General features: G+C 36.7%; 2 protein-coding genes across 2 annotated transcripts; both read right to left on the bottom strand.

The window, feature by feature from the left end:
- Nucleotides 1-2,836: 2,836 nt before the first annotated feature.
- LOC113330915 (F-box/LRR-repeat protein At3g59200-like) lies at nucleotides 2,837-4,064 on the bottom strand. The gene is made up of 3 exons (XM_026577709.1): nucleotides 3,744-4,064; nucleotides 3,055-3,441; nucleotides 2,837-2,932 (listed from the first exon to the last, which is right to left on the bottom strand). Exons 1-3 carry the CDS (start codon nucleotides 4,062-4,064, stop codon nucleotides 2,837-2,839), a joined length of 804 nt encoding a protein of 267 aa, XP_026433494.1.
- A 2,617-nt stretch (nucleotides 4,065-6,681) lies between these two features.
- Nucleotides 6,682-8,453, bottom strand: LOC113330914 (putative F-box/FBD/LRR-repeat protein At2g05300). The gene is made up of 3 exons (XM_026577708.1): nucleotides 7,452-8,453; nucleotides 7,162-7,317; nucleotides 6,682-7,002 (listed from the first exon to the last, which is right to left on the bottom strand). Exons 1-3 carry the CDS (start codon nucleotides 8,451-8,453, stop codon nucleotides 6,682-6,684), a joined length of 1,479 nt encoding a protein of 492 aa, XP_026433493.1.
- Nucleotides 8,454-10,982: the final 2,529 nt, after the last annotated feature.

Below are 10,982 nucleotides of genomic sequence, written 5' to 3'. Positions count from 1 at the left end.
TAATATTTTAAATTCGGAGAAAGTAGAATGTAAGATATTAGTGGAGATACATTATCATCTTTTAATATTCTAAATTCGGAGAAAGTAGAATGTGAGTAGGGCTGCACAAACCCGACCCTACCCGCCGACCCGACCCACACCCGCATGTTTTTACCCGCATAACACACGAGTCGACTATGACTAGCCCCGTTTGAAACCCGTCATCTATTGGGTCGACTATGACTCTCCCCTTATAAAACCATACCTATCCGCTCACCCGCCTAGAAATCATCAAGCCATCCATTACCCTTGGATTACTTCCCATCCACAATCCCAGCCGTTAAATCCTTTAGCAAGAGTAAAACCTAAATCAACCTAAATACCTAATCGACCGACTCCACTTTCTCGGTTTCTCTTTTCATTTTTCAGTTTTCACTTCTCTGAGTCTCCCTCTCGGTTTCTCTTCTCCACCAGAGTTCACAGTCACTCTTCAAAGATCAAATCACCACCAATACCGCGATCTCTTCATCACCAGTAACACCAACAAGGCAACAACGTGAGGTAATTTCATCTCATGATTCAATCAAAGATGATTGTTAGGGTTCATGTTGTTTAATTTGAATCTGTTTATTAGGGTTTACTCTGATTTTAATTTTGTTTTTTGATACTTGGAGTTCGATTGTAATACCATCTCATGGTTAGGGTTTATGTTAGTTTTTAATTTGAATTTGAATCTGATTGTTTGATGTACTGTGGTTGAAATTTGTTCCCTTTTTTCGTTTAATGGATTGGGTTTATCTTTGTTCTTTGATTTTTTTTTTCATTTCTAGAAATTTGTCAGTATGAAGCTATAATAGCTATTCAAGTTTTTTAGATTTCAGATTTTGATTATATGTTGCATAAATTCAATTGGGTTTGGTCCTCATCATTTAACCTGGTTATTGATGTTATCAGCATACCTTCTATAATTTTTTCATGTAATTCAGGAATCAGGATTGAGTTTCCAGTCTTTAGTGACACCATTAGAGTCATTTCATTTTGTATTGAGTTGTCACTTGTTTTTTATGTGCAGGTTACCACTTACCATGGTTGAAATCTCAGAAGATGATTCTCCTTCAAATCTTCCAGTTGTACATGGAATTGCATCGCAAATGGGACCTCCGCCTCAACTTCCACCGCGTTCTGGTCATGTGCCTGGCCCTGGAGCATCAGCTGGGAACTTGAGGCCTTGATTTTATTATAAAATTGGTTACGTACTCCGATTGACATGGATTCTTCTATCCTTGGAGTGTAGGAGGAGGAAATTGATATTCTTGAGTTGGGTATGTTACTTTTGATACTTTCTTGGTTCCTGTTGTTTTTAAGTTTATATTGTTTCACTGACTCAATAGACATGTCTTTTGGTAGATAATTACCTTTTGATTTTCTTTTCCAGTTCATAATTGTTGACGCCTAACATGTTAGTTTTCAATGGATCGTAATGTTAGTATTTAACTGGATCTTTCACCCCTTACTTGACTGTTTACAATGGATGCTTTAATCAATGACATCAACTGTTTCTTATAGAGCATGCTTTGATTAATGACATCAACTGTTTCTTATAGAGCACAATACCTGTTAGGTTTCTTGTAGATCATATTACCTGTAGCATGTAAACAATATGTCATGAAGGCTGATTTTGTTTTACTAATTGTTCACTTTGTTTTTTGCAAAATTGCAGAGCTATTTGGTGACCTTGCCACTTCTTCCATCATCGTAGATGATGATTGATTCCTATTGGCTTAGACAAGGTGATGGCTTAGTTCACTGTTGGGGGTAGAACATCCAAATAAGATGCACAGTCTAATAAGATTAAACTGTAAATAGTATGTGCCAGGTACACGAGCCTTCAGACTTTACGAGTGCTATATGGATGTGTAGCTACTAGTTACACACGCTAATTGGATGTGTAGTTGGTAGTTACACATGCTAGTCAACATTGTTTTGAGCCAGATTATTTGTCTGGTTGAGACATCCCAAATGTCCAAAGATGTTGTTCAGAAATTTGTTGATTTTGTAAATATCTATGAATCAGTTACTTATGGTGCTTACTTTTATACATTTTTTATCTATGAAATGGCTCATGCTAAATTTTTTTGCTTTATCTTCTACAATATTGAAGTAGTGCTGTAATTGTAATTATGTTACTTTACTATTCTCATTATCTGCATGTCTCATACAGGTTGCTAGAATTTTTGTCCCCACAGTTGTCGTATTGTCATTCTTGACATTAGTTAGTTGGTGCGTAATTTATTATCTCAGTTACCATGGGTTTCCAGCCAGAAAATGAATATTCAGATTCTAGTGCGTTTTGTTTGGCTATTCAGCTGATAACCTTTTCGACCATCCTGATACTCTTGCAAGTATATCTTTGGAGCATTAGGAGTATACCCAGATGACTGGTTGACTAAAAACAACAATCATTTTGTCTTTGCCCTCATGTTTTCAATCTCGGAGAAACTATTATAGTCATTGCATGCCAATATGTAACTGATAAACAGAGAATTATTGTAAATGAAATTATTATTTCAATAACAACTGAATATATGTTTCTTTTTGGCGTGTAACTGTTGAGATGAACATTTATATGCATGTGTAACTTGTAGATACACATGCTATATGCATGTGTAACTTCTGCTTACACGTGTAACTGTTGAGTTAAATTATTTTAATAATTTTGGGCCTGAATTTAAATTTTATTTAATTATGGGCCTGACAATATGCATAAGAGTATTAAAGTCTTTTAATATTTCAGGGCCTAGATTTAAACTTCTTTTAATTAAGGGCTTGATATTATGGATAATCCATGAGTCAGGCCTTAGCCTAATTTTCCGGAAATAACATCCACTTCAAAACTAACCAAAATTACGGAAGCTGTGGGAGCTTTTAGGGATAACACTTGAGTCGTCAAGAACTAACAAACAAGCATAAAAATTACAAATATCATTATACATTACTATATAACAGGGAACCATAACTAAACAAAGCAATATAGACAACCAAGAAAGAAAAATTCGAATATGAAACCTCACGTACCTTGGGACGAAAGTACGTATGCGATACCATTAGGTGCTTGACATGAGACACCTTCTCAACAAGGTTATACAAATAATCATATCTGCTTTCAGAATAACCATCGGCAAAGCTATACCGAATACCAGCTTCAACTAAACACGGAAAGCTATCAACAACAATGAATTCCTTCGGAAGATATTCACACCACGTAAAGGATAATAAATTGTGTGTATCAAACTTAACCTTAACATTGTCTAGATCTTCTCTTCCAAAACCTCCCATGGTAAAAAACTTAAGGCGAGGCAATGCAAAACATATGACATCTAAACCTTTCCAGCTAACATTACTCATATCCAAATCTTCAAGTACAGGGCAATTAGAAAAAAGCTGCATTGCCAATCTCTTATCCTTGAAATGAATAAATGAAAGCCGAAGTTTCTTAAGTCATTGAAAAGAGATTACTGATAATGGTGATTGATCTAGAACCTGTTGGTTATCAAACCGCAAATCTAACGCAGTCAATGATTCACAATAAAATAGTTTTAATGGAACACTCTAGGCCCTGAGCACTTGATCGATAGAAAGAGTTCTACGACTTTACGCAGTACAATCGAATTAATCCATTCTTTTACACGATCTTGATCAAAGTACATACTATCAGTTTTCAGACAGAATTTCTTAATATGATCCAACTTATCGAGAAATATTACCTTATCCAGAGAATCCATGAACCTATTAGTCTCTGATAAATCAACTGGAGGTGAATCTTTGAACACTCGATAGTATCGATAGTCTTGGGAATCATGCAACTCCGAACCGTCTGAATCCGAATCGGATTCTTCCTCGTATGCAGCAGCAGCAGGAGGAGATCGCCATTGAGTAAAATCAAGAACGGGTAGAGATAACCAGAGATTGTTCCATTTTTTTGACAAAATAGTGGTGGATGCAATAGATTTGATCGGAAGAAACGAGAGAATGTGATGGATTAAGGGCTCTGGTAATTCGCCGATCCTGTCCCTTCCCACACCCATAATGATGTTTTCGTTTCGGATAAACAAATTATTTGGATTCCATTTGTGGTTCAGGGTTTCTTTAGAGAGAGAAGAGAGAGGGTGAAGTGTTAAGAATGCCGGAAATGCTAGGTTGACCGAGAAAACAACTGACTGAGACATACGGTGGGACCCCCAGAAACACTTACTTTTGAAAGAGGGTTAAGAACAAAAACCCTAATAAAATTCATCAAGAATGCTATTCTTGTGAAAGTATTTTGGTAATGGGGCAAATGGCTACTTCGACTCTTCTTAGATCAGCAGCTCGATCATTTCTGAAGTGTCAGGATCTCGCTGCTACAAGATGTGTAAGTTGTTGTTCTTTCTGTTAAAAGCATAATTTGTGAAAATCCAATAAGTAAAGCCCAAATAATCAGCTACACTAAGTAAAGCCCAATACTAGAATCTTCTAGGCCTTCTTTACATCAAGTATTATCTAGAGAATTTTTTTTTCTAGAATTTTCTTGTAATATCTAAGTTGAGAAGAGTCTAGATAGAACTATCTAGAGAAGTAAGTAGTTGGTCATGAAACCTATAAATAGGCATAGGATGGATTCATTTGGGATCATCCAACAACAATCAAAAACTCAAGTGAGTAAACAAGAGTTAGAGTGAGAGCTAGAGTTTAGAGTAAGAGCCAAAGTGCCTCTTTGTAAACAACTAGTGAAAGCCAAAGTTGCTACACAAGACTCTTGTAATATTTTCATTTTCATATTAATATAAGCCTCACTTTTCAATTAACCAACCTCTCTTCCTAAATTCATTTCCATAAACCCATCACATTTCCGCATTGCGCCAACACTTTCATTTTTTTTTATTTTTTTTTTATCATTATTACCTGTTTATCAATGATTTGGTAGGATTTTCTGTTTGGATTTTTTTCTACATGTTAACAAAATCATGAGTTTTTAGCTAGGTTTTTTATTCCGTGATTTGGTAGATGTTGAGATGCGAATTCTCGGCGAACAATGGAGATTTTGATTACTTGTTGAGTTGTTTGTTCTGGTTCGATTTAGGGTTCTTGGGGTTACTTTTGAATATGGCAGTTTTATGATTTTGGTTTCATTTAGGGTTTTTGGGAATACTGTTGAATGTGGTAGTTATATGATATTGTTAGATGCAATTGTAGATAGTGAAGGCATGAATTTCCTTTTAGATTCATGAATATATGCATGTCATAGATTTATAATGTTTTGTTTATGCGATTGATTAAAAAAATCATTTTGTGTGAGTTTAGATCGTTCGGTGGCTGTTTCGGGTTCTCTAGTTCCTTGTTTTACATGGTAACTATGTGGATAATGTAATTCCCTTTCACTATGCAGCTGCCTGCAACTGGTGCAAAAGCATGGATTGCTACACCATTGATCACTCAGAGATCGTTGGTGCGGCCAGACTATTCAGGTACGTGCGGTGGTTTCTTTTGCTTCTATGAGTGATGAATTGTTTCCTTTTTGTCAACTGCTTTTGCTCGGTACTGAACGTGATGTTCGTGTGGCTAGACTATTTTGGTTCGTACGGTTCACTCATTCTATTGCTAGGTGAAAATTCGTTTACTTGTTGTGACCTGGGTAAGGGTTCCTCTGACTGAATGTTGTGTTTATCTTCAGCTCAGATGTTTGTGGTCTGGAACTTGCAAAGCAACGTGAAGGTAAAAGCTACATGTTAAGCTTTGTTCTCCTTTTCAACTTTTCCTCACCTTCTTACTCATGTAATCTCTCATGATCATTAAGCAGCTCTAAAGGTAACAGATGACATTGTCAATTCTGAGGCTAAACTCCATGCTCTCTTTTTGAAGTGGCTCTCATATAATGATCACCATTTTGATGTGGAAGATGAAAAAGCTTTTAAGAAGAGGTTTGATATTTTTAAGGGCAACGCTCGATTTGTCAACCAACATAATAAAAGTGGCTCTTCCTCCACTGTCGAGTTAAACTACTTTGCAGATATGACTACCGAGGAGTATTTAACTAAGTCGTGGGAGAACTATCCCAAGAAGATAGACAGACAGCTAACCAGGTTTTAGCTAGCAAGTATAGCTGTAGGTGTAGTTAATCAATCTAAGAAAGCTAACCAGGTTAGCATTGTTGTGTTGTCTTAGATGAATTGTGGAAGTTTCTAGTTATTTTAATTTATGGTACTCTTCAACGGGTAATAGTGATGCTATTACTATACTTTTAAATGGACCCAATGATTTGTTGGATATGCTTGTGGAATTCATTTTATAATGAATTCAAGAAATGACAGTTTGGATACATTTAATTTGTTGGATATGCTTGCAAACATTAAGAAATATTGTTATATGTAATAAATGAGATGCAATAACGAACAAGACATGTTCTAGTCAGTATGCAAGGTTGCAGTCTGTCAGTGTCCAAACTCTAGATGGCCAAGTTATTTACAGGTCTTTGCATTCTATCCATGCATGTCTGCAGTTAACCAAGCATCTAAAATCAAATATAATAAACGCAAAACTATTATCACTAATACTATTAGAAATTTAGAGAAATTTAGAATGAGTTTTGTTTTGGGAATTACAAAATGCCTGAATTCCTATTCATAACCAAAAAACAGTGACAGCTCTATACGGAAGGAAAAGACACTAGAGGTTTAAGAACTTAACCACACAATCAGATGAAGCCCATGAAAACGCCCGTAATTGTTCCAGAATTTTATTATTGGCATCTTCTATTTCCTTAGCTGTGGGTTTCTTCTTGTTCAGATATTCCAAATGGTGCGATAAACTTCCGAGAGTAACCGTTTGAAGAACTCTAGCATTCTTCAAAAATAGTTTCACCACCTCCATCTCCTTCGGGCAACCGTAAAATCTTCGAAATTCAATGGACTTGAGGGATAACGATAAACAGCGCGGCACTATATTTAATGGCAACAAATCCTCACCGACATTATGATACGTGAGGAGCTGCAGCATGAGTTGTGGGTTCACCCGAAAATGAAAAGATTGATTTGATTAGAAACAAGAAAAACCTATTGTGAAGGAAATTGAAAACGTACTTTTGTTGCTTGCTTTCAATCAAACATCAACAAAAAACAGTAACACCATAAGTTGGCGTTTTTATACCTGATTGAAGATGAGTGATGTTAAATTTGGCGAAAACTCCAGAATTGTGTCGAAAAGTAGTCCGATTTGCCCATAATAAATAACATCCACTTCGAAACTGACCAAATTACGGAAGGTATGGTAGCTTATAGGGAGAACACTTGAGTCTTCGAGAATCTAACAAACAAGACATACATACAAAGCACAAACATCAAGGCACTATACAATTCGACAGCCATAAAAAAAATTACCTTTGATGTTTAGAGAAATATAGCCATATCACCAGCATTCTAATAAACGACTGAACATACCTTGGGCCGGAAGTATGTATGGGATACCATTAGGTGCTTTACATGAGACACCTTCTCAATAAACTTATTCAAAGAATCATATCTGTTTTTAGTATGACCTTCTGCTAAGCTATATCGAATACCAGCTTCAACTAAACATGGAAAGCTATCCACAATGAATTCTTCGGGAAGATGATCAAACCATGTAAGTGACACTAAATTTGGTGTATCAAACTTAACTTTAACATCCTCAATACGTTCTCTTCCAAAACCACATATGTCAAAAAACTTAAGCTGAGGTAACGCAAAACATATAACATCTAAACCTTTCCAACTGACAGTACTCATATGCAAATCTTCAAGTACGGGACAATTAGAAAAAATCTGCATTGCAAATGTCTTATCCTTGAAATGAATAAATGAAAGCCGAAGTATCTTAAGTCGTTTAAAAGAGAGTGTTGATAAAGGTGATTGATCTATTACTTGTTTGTTATCGAACCACAAATGTAACACAGTCAATGATTCACAATAAAATAGTTCTAACGGAATCACTCTAGGCCCTGAGCACTTAATTGAAAGAATGAGCTCTTCAACACTACGCATAACAATCGCTTTGATCCATTCCTTTACACGGTCTTGATCAAAGTACATACTATCAGTTTGGAGAAAAAATATCTTTATATGAGCTAATTTATCATCGACAAACAATACCTTATCCAGAAAATCAATGAACCTATTAGTCTCTGATAAGTCAACTGGAGGTGAATCTTTGATCACTCGATATTCGTCTTGCTCAGTATCTGTATCGGAACCTGTATATGAATCAGAATCTTCTTCGATATGATTTTTGTATGTAGAAGATCGCCATTGAGTAAAGTCTAGAACCCGAAGAGATAACCAGAGATTGTTCCATTTTTTTGATAAGAGTGTGGTTGAAACAACAGATTTGATCGGAAGAAATGTGAGAATGTGATGGATTAAGGGTTCAGGCAATTCACTAATCCTGTCCTCCACCGCACCCATGTTGTGAAACCTTTTGGGGTTTAGGGTTTCTGTTTTCGAAGAGGAAGTCTATTCAGTTCATTGGAGTTTTGAGTCCGGTCAGAAAAGGGTATTTCGGTCATTTAGAAACAAAATATTCGACGCGGAATGCAAAACTGCGAGAGTACTGCGGCAACTACAGATGCTCGGGATCTTTTCGTCAATGGGTCAGTCGGGTTAGATGGTCGGAATGGTTTTCATGCAATCCGAGAAATCCAGTTAGTTTATAGCATGCATGTTTCTCAAGGAAGAGAAAATGCTTTCCCAGGTTAACGGCTAGCATATATACCGTACAAGATTTTCAGGTTTAGTTTAGTTGATTTCAAAGTCGTAATATTTATGGGTGAACAGCTAAAGGATTACCTAAGGTTGAGTTTAGTTTTCAATGTCGTAATACTTATGTATGGGCGAACAGCTAAACTAGTACACATAATGGTCCGACCTTTCAAAATGAAAACTGAAGGTAAATGGTTCCATCATGGTGTTGGTAGCAAAGGGCTTCCATCATCAATGGTGTTGGTAGCAAAGGGCTTCCATCATCAGTTCTTAATCGGGTGCTGGTTCTGTTGATATTCATATCACGGTAGATCTTGGTTTGTGATGCAGTGGAGGTGCAAATGGCGGCAGCGGCGGCAAGTTTTGGTAATGATACCGTTTTGCTTAGGGTTTCATGTTTGCCGGGCTTTTTACTTTACACGGGTTCATATCCGGGTATTCTAGTATTATAATTGGTCTTGGTCTTTAATGAGGTTGTCTCTTGGGCCTCGTTTTCTTACAGCTTGTAAGAGCAACTGCAGTGGACGAGTAAACCCAAATATTTGGTCCAGTGGGCTGGCGCAGTGGGATGGACTATCGATCAAAATTTGATCAAAGAGTAAAAATCAGACCAAATTTGGTCGGCGACAAAGACCAAACCCAAAATATAGTCAGGCGTTTATATAATCTCCGCCTACACCACGGACGTTGATATAGTCTACGCCACTCATCAGGCACTCGTATAGTTAACGCCCAACGAACAGGCGTTGGTAAAATGTATGCCTGGATGGGACGTTGGTTAAATGTACGCCCCGTCGGGCGTACGTAAAGTTAACGCGGGCAACATGCGTTTATATTCTTAACGCCTAAAGAGAGGCGTTTATATAGTCAACGCCTAAAGTTTTAAAACTTTAGGAAATTTGCTTGGGGCGTTGTCTTTATCAACGCCCCATTTTTATTTTTTATTTTTGAATCCGGCGAACGTATAATCTCCGTCCCACACACCAGGCGTTGCTATAGTTCACGCCCCATACCAGGCGTTATCTTTATAAACTCCCCATGCCAGGCGTAATCTTTGTCTACGCTGGACGATGAAGCGGACTTTATATCAACGGGCGAGCAAATTTACTCGTCACCCGCTACGCCACAGGACGGACTAAACCCAAATTTGGTCTATTTTTTTAGTCTTTGGGCTTTGGTTATACTCGCACCACTGTGGACGCTCTAAGGGACTATTTCGATGTGAAAACTATAGACAAACCCAATTTCTCAACTTCCACCACTGTCAAACCCACGGACAGAAAAGTTCAGGCGCTCATCCATTTTCCCGTCAAAAATTCGTAGCAAACCCAAAATTTTCAAAATTTAACCTCACTTTATATTTTGAGATTTTGTATTGAGATTTTGTTCTGAGAGATTGAGATAGAGCCGGAGCGAGAGCTGAAGTATTGAATTATCGAAGTTGAGAAGGAGCTGATTGAGAGATTCAATTTACTCAACAAAGACAACCTGAAATTCAAGCTCAGGTTCGTTCGTTTTATCTTTGATTCTGATCTTCTTTAACTTGGATTCTGATCTTGTTTAATCTTGATTCGATTCTAGGTTTTAGTTTCTTTAAGATTATGATATATTATTCTAAGTTACAGAGTTTAATTTAGGTTTTCGAATCGATTTTTAGATATTTTAAGCTTTTTTTTGAATTTACGATCAATGTAGATCTTTTCGATTCAATCTTTTAATTTCGATTTCACAGAGTTCCAACTCCATTGCACTGTACTCATCTCTAAAGTTCTCCTGAAACTGCAACATGATTTAATAACACTCATCAGGGAAGGCATAACTTTATATGCATAACAGGTTATGCAGATACTCTAAACAATGCATAACTTGTCATGCAGTCAAAGTTACACAATTATGCATAGTTGTTTTACTGCATAAGCAGTTATGCATAATAAGTTATGCAGTTCTGCATAGTTGATTTTACTGCATAACCAGTTATGCATAATAAGCTACGCAGTTATGCATAGTTGATTTTACTGCATAAGCAGTTATGCATAATAAGTTATGCAGTTCAGCATGTTTGCTTTTACTGCATAACCAGTTATGCATGATAAGTTATGCAGTTCAGCATGTTTGCTTTTACTGCATAACCAGTTATGCATGATAAATTACGGAGTTCAACATGTTTGCTTTTACTACATAACAAGTTATGCATGATAAGTTACGCAGTTATGCATAGTTGTTCTTACTGCATAA

This window comes from Papaver somniferum, unplaced genomic scaffold (assembly GCF_003573695.1).
Source record: "Papaver somniferum cultivar HN1 unplaced genomic scaffold, ASM357369v1 unplaced-scaffold_12, whole genome shotgun sequence".
In the NCBI taxonomy this organism is placed as follows: domain Eukaryota; kingdom Viridiplantae; phylum Streptophyta; class Magnoliopsida; order Ranunculales; family Papaveraceae; genus Papaver; species Papaver somniferum.
The sequence above is the reverse complement of the archived record's forward strand: the minus strand, read 5'-3'. Positions and strand labels throughout refer to the sequence as shown.

Bases quoted from the DNA above. Each gene is read 5' to 3' on its own strand.
- LOC113330915 (XM_026577709.1), bottom strand. From the start codon at position 4,064: ATGGGTGTGGGAAGGGACAGGATCGGCGAATTACCAGAGCCCTTAATC. The intron at 3,442-3,743 runs GTAATATTTCTC...ATTCATTTCAAG, and splicing joins TCATGGATTCTCTGGATAAG to GATAAGAGATTGGCAATGCA. The intron at 2,933-3,054 runs GTACGTGAGGTT...CTTGTTTGTTAG, and splicing joins ATACGTACTTTCGTCCCAAG to TTCTTGACGACTCAAGTGTT.
- LOC113330914 (XM_026577708.1), bottom strand. From the start codon at position 8,453: ATGGGTGCGGTGGAGGACAGGATTAGTGAATTGCCTGAACCCTTAATC. The intron at 7,318-7,451 runs GTATGTTCAGTC...CTTGTTTGTTAG, and splicing joins ATACATACTTCCGGCCCAAG to ATTCTCGAAGACTCAAGTGT. The intron at 7,003-7,161 runs GTATAAAAACGC...CTCATGCTGCAG, and splicing joins CATCACTCATCTTCAATCAG to CTCCTCACGTATCATAATGT.